This window comes from Camponotus floridanus, unplaced genomic scaffold, assembly GCF_003227725.1.
Source record: "Camponotus floridanus strain SB8 unplaced genomic scaffold, Cflo_v7.5 scaffold9, whole genome shotgun sequence".
NCBI lineage: Eukaryota > Metazoa > Arthropoda > Insecta > Hymenoptera > Formicidae > Camponotus > Camponotus floridanus.
In genome coordinates this window covers 3605968-3618098 of record NW_020229860.1, presented here as the reverse complement: position 1 = coordinate 3618098, position 12131 = coordinate 3605968, and the positions used below count along the sequence as shown (strand labels likewise).

Sequence of the window (12131 nt, the reverse complement as noted above, 5' to 3'; positions counted from 1 at the left end):
ATCTCATTAATTTACTTCATAACTCGCGTAAATACTCGCTACTTCATAATGGTAACAGAAAAATACATGAATTTTTCGATAGAAACTTTTCGCATCATATATCTTTTCTCTCAAATCAATTTCTGATATCCAACCTATTTACTAATATTCCATAATGATTCATTCGTAATTTTTCATATTCACGAGCTTTATTCAATAAAACCATTTCCTTTTTTGTACAGAGAATACGCTTCGTATGTAATAGAATTTTTTTATATTATGCGAACGTATAAATCAGCTCTGGCTCATTGTATTACTATGTATTTTGCTGTATTGATCAATCGCCGTCAGTATTTCGAAAGAAATTATGAATAAGCTCACAATAGTAAAATATTTTCTTTTTGACACGTTTTAATCGAATAATCGAATAATAACGAAAGAGTGACAATATCAAACGTTTAGTTTCGAAAGAAAAAAAATTACATCACTTCTCTCATACGATTAGAGAACATAACGGAACATAACTTCAAACATAAGTTCACTCATACAAATGCAATATTATGCTAGAAAGAACAATATTCCTTGCACCACATTTCACACCGTGAAGAACAGTCATAATATTCCCAGACTCATATATATATATATATATATATATATATATATATATATACATATATATGCGATATGGGGTGGCCGTGTGCCTTTGCTGCGCTCGTAAGATGACGACTTACGTTACTGCGGGAGCCTAGAGAAGGCGACGAACGGAAAAGGCGGAAAAACGGGTGGAACGCGAGGAACGCGCGCGGCAGAGGGAGGACACAGTGGGAGATTTCTGCAAAGTGAAGCTCTAGCTTTCGTCGTCGTAGTAAATCCGATGGTCTCTTTAATCTCGCGACCCACTGCCATTCGTTTCGCGGCGCGCTCCTCTGTCTTCTCGGTCGGTCGGGTCCGCGACGTCCTCTCTTACCCTTAGACTTTATTCTTCCACAACTTTCACCCTTTCGCATCCGCGACGGCGACGGCGGAGCCAATGGCGCGGATAGAAATTCTGGCGGTCTCTCGGAAGAAAAGCAATCGAGGGAAGATTTCTCCGTGTCGTCGCCAGAGATGGAGCGCGTCGTGTGCAAGATGATCTATCTCTGTTTTCTCTCGAGCCTCGACTAAGATTGGAATAGAATTCTACAAATGGAATTCTATTGCGGGATAGAAAGAGAATTTCTGCTTATCGAAATAAAAGTTAAAGGAGTTATAGGACCGGGAATATCTTTAAGAATAATTGAAAGAAATATATTCTCGATATATAATAAATATAATATTCGATACAATGGGTTGGCCTCATCTATGTTTCTTTTCATTTAATATATTTGAATTTTTTCCAAGAAAATCTTCTAAGCATTATAATAATAAATTTTTAGTAAATATTGCGAAAAAGATGCGATTCGCAACAGTCTTCTGAAATAATACTTGAAATAATTTAATAATCATACTTATTTATTAATAAATTTATTAATAAATATATCGATTAAATAAGATATATCTAATTTTTTTACTTGAATAAAATTAAGAAATTTGCTAATATATTTATTATTGAATCATGATATATTAAATCATGATACTTTCGTGTAAAAATTAAAAAAAATGCATTTTGTAGAATAAAATAATTATAGTTTAATAATTAAGTATTGCTGTTATACTTTAAAAAAATTAGAATATAGAGCTAAATTACATTAGTCATATTACAAATATATTTCAGATATTTAGATAATGTTAAAAAAAGCAGGTATGAGAAAGAAGTGATAGGATAAAATTTTGTAGAAAAGATATAAAAATTTGCCAACAAAGTTTGGACGTAATTACTGAACGGATTGTAGAAAGGACTGCTTACTGCTCTGTGTGGACTTGACTTCGATGATGAGTTGTCGGTCGATCGTCGAATCCAGGATCCACGTGCACTTCTGCTGATAATACTGATTCAGCTTGAGCCCGGCACTCGCTAGATCACCACCATTGACCTCGCCTTCCGGTTCCGCCATCGTGTGATCACCGCAGTAAGTGTCATTGATAAACTTGTAGGCCGCGTGGAAATTGAGGCCCGCCTTTGATGACCTCGACCACTCGATGTAGACCGGGGTCCAGCTACGGATACCCACCGGAAGCCAGTCCTGCGCGATAATAGAGCCCGTTAAACGGATGAAATGGGACACGAGGGATATGACGTGGAAAATGGCAGGCGGGTCGGAGAAGATGAAAAGCGCGACGAGAAATATGGACTAAAAGAGCCGTTAAGAAATTGAAAATAAGACGAGCCCCGGCGATAAAAAGCCGCTGGGATGGAATACGCGAAAGATAGATAAATACATAATGGAGACTATAAATTTAATCGCACGATATTTGCCGCAATATTGAAGAAAAGAAAAAAAAATGATATTAACGATTTATCAATAACTAAGCCATATGCTTATTGTCAATCGCGGATTTTGAATTTAATCCTATGCAGTTAAATTACACAGATTTAGCTTATTGTTTTTGCATAATAGCTTCAATTGTACCGAAATAATGAGTATTTGAATGAGTAAAATGATGATTCAACGAATCGAAATCGTTTATAAGCTCACCATAACGATTACACTCGACTGGGTAATCTGATAATACGTCTATTAATAATCATCGTGTGGATACAGTTAAAGTCAGGTCAGTTGTACGACGTGTGCGAATTATAAACGCGTGTATGAACGCAAACAAATTTTATATTGGATCAATTATCTAGCGTTGATAGCTCTTTCATATTTTTTCAGCTTAACATAAACACGTTGAATTGAAAACGTTAGAAAATTTTATGTGCGTTTGCAAACACGAGTTTATTTTTTATTTTTGCATCAGTCTGTATTGATCGTACACAACAATTGTATATTAAATTCATCACAAAAGTCATTTGGATTATTATATTATATTTTAATTATTTATATACTGATTATACAATATTATGATAAATTATAAAAAATGATGATATCATATGCTCGCGCATTAGTAAAACTGACGTATTTAATAACAATGTATTACATATTGCATTGAATGAATTTTCCATAACAATTTCGTTGCGCAGAATTTAATTTAGGATGTTTAATTTATCAATGGTAGCGAAAAATTTATTTTAGATTTTTCAAATGTGCGTATGTAATAAATTTTCCCTTTTTTCGAAAAAATGCATATTTCGCTCAGAGCGATATAACAGGCACAAAGACGGTAACGATCGCGTTCACAGAAAATTGCGTATAGCGGGCAATATATTTTAACGACATCGCCAGCGTTCTCGTGTGACAATACGGAGATAAAAGTCGCGGCAATAACGATAGCTTTTATCTCGCTGTATTCAAGAAGCGAAAGTACACGCGGTAAGATGCAAAGCGGCAACATCATGATGTGTCCATCCATGAATAAAATTTTTCCGCCGTTTACGCGCGCTCACCTGGTAATTTCCGCAGAGACATGTGACAATGTGTCCGGTCTCGGAGACAAGCAAAAGGTGGTCCATGTTCTCCACGGATTTGCTGACGCAGTGGCAGCCGCTGTCACCGCACTTGGTCTCGCACGGACTGTTTGGAGTCTGTTTCGTGCTACCTTTTATCTATAAACAGACGCATCGATGAAGCAAATGCAAAATGATGACAAAATTTAAAAATCCGCGTAGATGGAAGAAATTGAAAAAAAAATAACGGAAACACGATCGATTAATTTTAAAATAATGCAATCTCACGTCTATAAAATTGGCTTGCTATCTCTCCTATGATTAAGATGCTTTTGTGTGCGCTAAATATATGTTATGAAAACGATTTATATAGCGCGGGATTAAAGCTGTACGATTCTCTCGGTTGTGCGACGAATTTGTAACGTAAATGCGATGCATATCGTTCAGCGCGGGATTACAGTCGCTATGCTTCCACCGGAAATTCAATTGCTGCATTTAATCGTTCTCAGCAGAGAATCGCTGAAACCGTTGTTTCGCCTTCGGGAAACCATGTCTGATGCAACGGAATATTATTTAAACGCGGATTAAAGGCCGGCATCGCGTGCAAATGGAGATTAAAAGTTTTAGTTTTCGGAATAAAACTTCTCCCCACCCCGGCATACCCTCCATTTGACGGTAATGTTTGCTCGTGACGTTTTCTCTCTCTTTTTTTGACGTCGACTCTAATGCGAAAATTTTCATTCGCGATGGAAATGCCCGCGGCACAGCATTTAAAGGCCGGGAATAAATTTACGATTTCAATCCCCTCCTCTTCCCCGGGGCGGAGCCGATTAAATGAACGATAGAGAGATTAAACATTTCGTCGGGTAACTCACGGTAATGACCACCGACTGGTTGGGCGCCGGTATAAAGTGCTGCTTGCACTTCACCGGACCTTCCATAGCGAATAATCGGTGCGGCTCCGGATGCACCACCGAGCCTTCCACCGGTGACGTCAATCCGTAATATTCGACGTCGCACACGCTGGCAGGCTGCTGAGTGCCACCCTCACGTTCTGTAACGTCAGAGAAAAATGCGTTGCTTATGGAAGTCGAGAAAAATTGTCGAGAAAAATTACCTCGTAGCTTCCGCTTTGTAAAAATAACTGAAAGAAAATTTCCATCTATACGCAAACACGGTATCTTTGATTCTCTCTTCTCTATTATTTCATAAAAAAATTCTGTTTTTACAATAATCGTTATTAAATTATTATTACTTTAGCAAATGAAACACAAGAAACGTACAATATATAATAATGAAGTAATCATGTTGTGCATCTACTCGCAGATCTCAATTGAGAAAATTACCAAAATGATCTCGAATGTATATAAGATATCTTTCCGTTTTATCGTACTACGCTCGTGGAATTCTCGCGAGACTCTCGTAACTGTCTATCTCTTTCCTTTACGCCTTTTAGCTTAATTTTTCCGCAAGATAGTTTCTGACAGCGCGAAATATATATACATCAGTGAGTTAAAGATGAATAAACATCCTATGAGCACTTTTATTTCAAGCCAAAGCTCGTGGCAAGACTGAATTTGCTCATTTCGTTTCTTACACGGCAATTTCGCATGATCATTCGCCGCAATTTCGGGATCGCCCGGTTGAATTCGACCCTTTTCCATAAGAAGATCGGTCTCCACGGATCGCATAAAGTTTTATGTTCCACCGAATAGTACCCGGCGCGAGATAAGGTAGGCTCCAGAATTCCGAGAGATCGAAAACGTTCGATCTTCGTATTCGATGGTCGTCGAGAGAAAAAGAAATAAAAAAAGAAGAGAGAGGGAGAAAGAGAGAGAGATGTTCTCTGTAAAAAAGTAATGGAAAATCCGTGCAGGAACGCCATTATGAACACGAAATGAAAAACTAGCGAAGCCATGATTGATTCGAATGCGACATTCGGCGTGCGTTTTACCTTCCCATTTATAAATACAACAATTTTATTTAAGATTTGAAACGCTCAGAATTCCCTCATCGATCGCTGCGAGCACAGAGAGATATGGCGGTATAAACGCGCGTAACATGTGTAACACGTGTAAACGTAATAACGTCGACCAGTGGCACGGTCGTTCTCGTCAATCAGCGTCCCATCAGTAGTTTGTCATTGGGCATGACTTTTGATTCTTGTCATTTACATCTCTTTTTTATAATGACTCGTGATTGGATTTGAGTGTTGTTCGCTTGTACGATTGTTGTAATTCGGAATGGATACCAGACGGTATTGCCGATAGCCATTTAAAAAATCCGTCGAAATGCGAATTTCATAGTCGATACGATGCGCCTCGTAAAATTCGATCGATGTTTAAAATCTCATCGATATTAAAATTCAATCCGCGTTTTGTGTTTTGTTCTACTAAAATTCTATTTTATTCGTGCTAATTCTGTATTGTGATAATCCGGTTTTAGTTTGCATTTCGTGCACTATTGAAAATTGTTTGCGCTTATGAATAATCAATTTTCAAATTCAATGAAACGTGACGCTTAAAAATTTATGAGAGAAAAATTATAGATAAATAAAGCAAAAATTTAAATTTTCACAAATAATACATTAGAAAATTGTAACGAAACAGAAAAAACAAATCATTATTTTATTATATTCCATTGTAAACAATTAAAGTTAAACCGTGAAAAATTAGCAATATATCTTTCAGACACATTTAATTAATTATTTGTAAAAAATTACCTAAGAAGTTTTTATGTGAAAAATTATAGTAAATCCATTATTTTAGCCTAGAATTTAAATATGATGTTCTGATCTCGCTTTCTGAGCTCCTTTGTAATAATCCCTGGCTTTAGTTTACAAAGTAGCCATAACAGTCGCAAGAGCGAATTATCCGACCGCAATTAATTAAGGGTAACCTGATATGAGCGCGTAATACACTCGGAGTCTCATTTTAATCTCTGGAATTGCCTGGCCAAGGAAAGGTCGTAGCTACTTAATCGGGGTTAAATCTAATCTTTGAAACGGGATTAAGCACGGCCGCTGTTTTTGCGGATACGGACACGTCGATATTGCGAATGTGTCCTCCGGCAACTAACCAGAATCCTCGGCTGAGTGCCAAGCGAATTTCAAGATTACCGTCTGGACGTGCCTATGTTCATCCGATTAAAAGGGAACCGAGACTGTGACATCGATATGCCAGGCCGTATTTACGGTAATTAGTTACTCGTAATTGGTGGTTTTGATGCGCTGCGATTTATCACTCGAAAAGTTCCGGCCAAAAACTCGATTTTGAATCGATCTGAAGACGGTAGTGGTCGCAAATTGCACCGATTATGAGAATAATGCTGATTATTGCCATAATAATCGAGCACTCGGCAGAATTTGTCATGTTTTATAAATAATCAGATGTTGGATAAAATGATTATTATTCATAAAATTACGCATTATTAAGTGAAAATAAAACGTATTGTCTATTAAAATACTACAAAATGCGATTTTTCAAGAGAGACTTTCAGCTCGAGAAGAAAGTCTGAGAAACATCACATTATAGGATAAATTTTATTCTCTTTTCTAAACTTTCACTCGGAGACATAAAACTAAGAAGCTTTTCTCGGAAGCGCGTAAAGAACGCGATTGCGCTCGTAACTCGCGAAAAAAAAAGAGAAAAAAATAAAAGAGTTGCGCCGAGGGCGATAGAGCACGGTGCGAAAAAGTTGACGAGGTTTTTCGCGATTTCGCGGCGCTTACACGCAGGGAACTTGATTGCGCGGCGACGGCGCATGTCATAATCCAATTTCTGACATGTGGCCGTTTATTTTGCTCCGGATCCGCGCGACGAACCGCGGTACGTTCGTTCTCATCTGACGACGCTTTTTTTTTTACGATACGACACGAGGGTGCGTACGCACTCACCGTCATGAAAGTAGTACGAGACCTCCATATACTCCTCGTCAGTGGGGCTGTTTGAGGCGCGCCTTAAAACCACCGTCATGTCTCGGCCATTGGACGAGTAACGCTTTGGCTCGACGGACCTGGAAGAAGAATTAAAAGAATGTCATTTACGCTCGTTTTAAACTTCCGCTGTCGATGCGCCGAAGATTTTTCACGTTTTCGCGCGAAAGTGGTTTCCGCTCGTTTTTTAGATCGAAAGTTGATATAAATCAAATGACAATAGTATATATTTTCTATTATAGTATATATTTATATATTATTGAGACAGATATTGGTCAGTATTTAAATACTTGCTCGGATACATTTTGCATCAAGTGCGTCGATACTTGAATATCTATCGAGACCTAACTTTAGTTTATAATAAACCATGGTCGGTTTAATGAAGAAAAGTTTACAAATGTTGATTATTATTATATTTATTTTTATTTTATACTAAAAGGATTTATTTTGCTGTCATATAAATAAATAAATAAAATATATAATTAAGTAGCTTTTTGATCATGAAAAGATCGTGAATTCTTATTTCAGATATATAAAATTTATCTTATGAATTAATGACACAGTCGAGATAACTAAATGGTTTTGCCTCTCGATCATATACAATTTATAAAGGAACAAATTGCATTTGCCGGAACAGTATTATGAATAATGATTGATCCGATTTCCGTTTGTATGTACGTTATATTCGCATATATACCATGCAGGATTCATGACATTTTTCACCGGAGATGAATTTAGGACACGTGGAAACTTCGACGCGAATTATTAATTCACCATTATCTCGCGAAGAGAGAGAAGAGCAGACGAGAGCAAAGCGACGCGCACGAAAGGGCGCGAAAGGGTGCTCCGCCGGAAGTTGCACGAGAACCCGAGACAAAGCGGGATGTAAATCTTGCACGTAAGACTCTATTTTCTCCGGGCAAAGTTGTAAATGGACGTCTTGGGATCCGCCTCCCGATAGTCCGCCGGCGCGAGAATTGCCTATGAGTTAGTTTTGCAAGATAAATCGGAGCCCTTTTCTTCGCCACCCTGTGGTATCGCGGGAGGAGGACCGGCCCTTTGTCGCCCGAATGAGTGCTCGGAGCTACGTCGTCGACTTTCTAACACCGCAGCAACTTTTCCGCATGACGAACGATCTGACATTATTCAAAGTTAGTGACGTTTGACGCTTCTTTAGATAAATTTATCGAGACTATCCATTGGAAGTGAATCATATCTCTTCGAGATATGTTTTGCCAAAACACAAAATTTATTGGTTGATGTTTTTTTTCTATACAACTAAAAAAACATAAAAATGAAACTGTTACAAATGGAAATAAAAATGTTAAAAGACGATCGCGACTTGACAAGAAAAAATTTTAAATATAGTTCAATAAAATGTTATAAAGAGTAATAGATAATATCAAATTTAATAAACTGATTTCATCATTTTTTAAAATATAGACAGAAAATCTTAAATTATTATATTTTACAAGAATATGCGTGACCTCTTTAGAATTGCATTAATTTTTTTCACAATGTGATGCTCATAAGATATAAGGCATATTTAAGTTGTATTAAAGGCTGGCATAATTATTTTCAAAACAAATCACGGAATCTTTAAATGATAGTTTACTTTATTAGTGCGCTGGATAAAGTGATGGCTCGATACGATTGATCTGTGTCGGTTCATTGGCTGCTCCCAACAGGGGGTGGCTTTTAGTTGGATATGGCGTGCATGAAGATTAAATTACTTGATGGCTATTCCGGATTGATCCTCGGTGTATCCAGTATCCATGCACGGGTAGAGATTAAATAGAGCGTGCTCCAGGCAATTCACTTGAATAATTGCAATGCCAATTAGAGCCTTTCATCCCTTTGTTTAGTAAGTATCGTTTACAAAACGTGATAGAACCGTGTCATTAGCATGCAATCGTTTTTAGATCTTAACTTTGCTATTATGCTCAAGATATGCCTCTGCTTTTCCTATTAAATTCTGTCTCTACAATGTTAAATTAAGAATACAATTCTCAACATTTATATTCTCGAATTCTAAATGAAGATTCCAAATTGTTATCCTAGATTTCTCTTGTATTTCTATGGTAATTCTATGGTCTTTATACGGCAAAACTCAAAGTTTGCTTCGCCAAGTCCTAATCTGCGAACCTTTGTAATCTCGTTTTATATGGTATCGCCTTAATGTCGTTTCGGGAGTATCGCGAAAGACGGAAGGCGGAAACCGGAAATTCGGCGGGATACGTGCTCGACTGCGAGCGGCGACGGGAGTGGAGAACGTGCTGGGCGGATGAAGCACGGGCGTTATTTCGCATGAATTTTTACGAGATTAGTCGACATAAAACACGCGGCGGTCCCATAGGCACGTACGTACGTACTGCATCCGGTCGAGCCTGCTGTTGCTTGCTGCCGAGCATAAATCGTCTCGGGACCGGCTGGGGTGCGCGGCAAACGTTAGAAATTAAAATAGATTAAAAACTGCCAGAATGGCGTCAGCAAGGTGGCGCAAGACAAAACGCGCGCATGATAAATATAGTTTTCTTCTTTCCCGAAAAGAAAAAACAATTCTTCCTGTTTTAAGAGATCGAATGGAAGGTCGACGATATAGCGTGTTTGACTTTTAGTTTTCTTCAACATCGAGCCAGCAAATGAATGTTGATCATGTGTAATTGTTGTTCACAGAAGTAAATTTTGCATCTCATGAGAATAATCGGACGGCTTATATTTTTCTATGCATACACATACTTTTGAATATTTAACATTTATAAGAGTTTTGCTAATTCTTTAATATGAAATTCTTGCACGAGAGTCTATAGAAAAGCTTCCTTCCGTGGCTAGTTGATTCTTCGAATTCACTTGGAGATTTCCCAGCATTCGAGACATGTGCGAGTATCACAATATTTCAGACTTTTTACTCGTTTCGAAGGGAACGAAAGAGAGAGAGAGTAAGGACCAGAGCGAATCGATCGGTAGTCCATATCGGTACTGGACCGGGACGATGGCGCTTCGAAATCTCTTCTGGGAAATCTCTTAGCCCACTCGCGCATCACTCGTTGGACCATTCGTTGGTCGGTTCTCGTTCTTTTTGCGCCGGTCGCATCAAGTTCACCTCCGATGCAGAGTCCGCGCGACAGACATTTCGCATCCGTCCATTTCCCACGACTTGCATAATGCATGCGGCTGTTGGCTGTTGCAGGACGTCTAGGACGTCTCGCTCGCTCGTTTGAAAGTCCCCTTTGCACTCATCTCCCTCTTTCTTCTTCTTTCTCTGGGTTCGGTCAGTCGGTCGGAATCCTGGTTCGCGGATCACCACCGGTTTCCAGCCTCGAGAGGAATCATGTGATACCTTTGTTTGTCGTCACTCGACTCTCGGTCTGTTTCCACGGCCGATTGGCCAATCTCGTCTCTGGAGGCTTCGGCATCGAAGTTCCTGCCGGCAAACTTGTCCTGCATAGACGGACAAATCGCGAATACGAATAAACGAGATAGCTTTAATATTTCTTTTAGAGGTACAAATGTGTCTTCATTTTTATAAAATCGTGTAGTTTTTTATTATCTTTCGCTACGAGAGAGACTTGCGAGCACGTTCTGAGTTACATTTTATATCATCTGGCGTTTTTCATAATTTCATGAGGTAAATGGGAGAAAGGAATGTCATGACATCTGATGTCGTGACATCTGATCGAATAATTGTCGGAATAAGGATTTAAAGAGAGATTTTAAAAATTCCGGAATGCAATTCGTTCTGTTCACGTGCTACGTCGCTGCTCAATATGTATGGCTAAAAATCTTCCTTCAAATATCTTTCTCGTCACGTTTTTCATTTGATATGACCTCTATTCTACCTCTCTTGAATTTTTATCAAGCATCTCATTCTTACATCGATATCTCGACTTTACTGCAAAAAGCACGTATGACGAATAAAAATATCTGCTGTAGTAATTTACCGTATAACGACGACAACATAGATAGAATAAAATATAAAAATCTTTTATCAAACATTCTCAAATATTTCTAATAAATTCAATATTTCATAAGTTTATATACTATTTTAATCATTTCGCTTTGTTAATATTCACTTAATAATAATTCGCTTTAGTAATATTCATTAATTTTATTTACGTAAAATTTTTACTTACCACTACATACCATTCTTTTTACAAAATAAATATTTATTTTCGAATTTGTTTTTCAAGCTTCAATTTTTAAAATTTTTTTATTTTATAGACACCTAATTCGGGTTGGTATGATAGCATTTTGTTATCAAACATTGCAAGCCATAAATTTTACAATGAAAGAGGGGAGAGAGGTATTAAACGGATTAGCTGGTATTCTATCAACGCCCAGCTCGTGCTCACATTTATTATTATTCGCGCCAGTAAATCGATCGGCATTAAATGTTTACGATGTTCGAAAGAACCATGTTCATAAAACGCGTTTCAAGGTGGAAAGTAGCCTTGTCGTGTACAGGGATTTGTATCACATAAACGGTACGCGACAAAGAGTCCATTTTCTTTTGAATGAAAGTAACGTGACATTGAACAGCATAAAGTTACGCGGTTTACGTGTTTTTCGTCGTATAATTTTACGCAGAATCAAATTTTTAAGATATCATCGAAAGAATGGTTCGTAAAACAACTCTACAAAGCATGATGACTTCGTTAAATATGTATATTACATTCAAACATATTTTGATAATAATTATTATATGATATGTATTATATTATATGTTATTACATTTTTAGCTGAGAACATTAC

At 37.6% G+C, this 12131-nt stretch overlaps 1 protein-coding gene across 2 annotated transcripts in view; it reads right to left on the bottom strand.

Annotated features, from left to right (window-relative positions):
* Positions 1 to 12131, bottom strand: part of LOC105255624 — a 202342-nt gene that overhangs the window by 3770 nt on the left and 186441 nt on the right. For both annotated transcript variants that reach the window (XM_020028903.2, XM_011265040.3), the window contains 4 exons: positions 7341 to 7459; positions 4321 to 4499; positions 3446 to 3604; positions 1865 to 2141 (listed from right to left, as the gene is read on the bottom strand). In XM_020028903.2, the coding sequence (XP_019884462.1) occupies positions 1865 to 2141; positions 3446 to 3604; positions 4321 to 4499; positions 7341 to 7459 (734 nt within the window). The remainder of the gene's footprint in view (positions 1 to 1864; positions 2142 to 3445; positions 3605 to 4320; positions 4500 to 7340; positions 7460 to 12131) is intronic.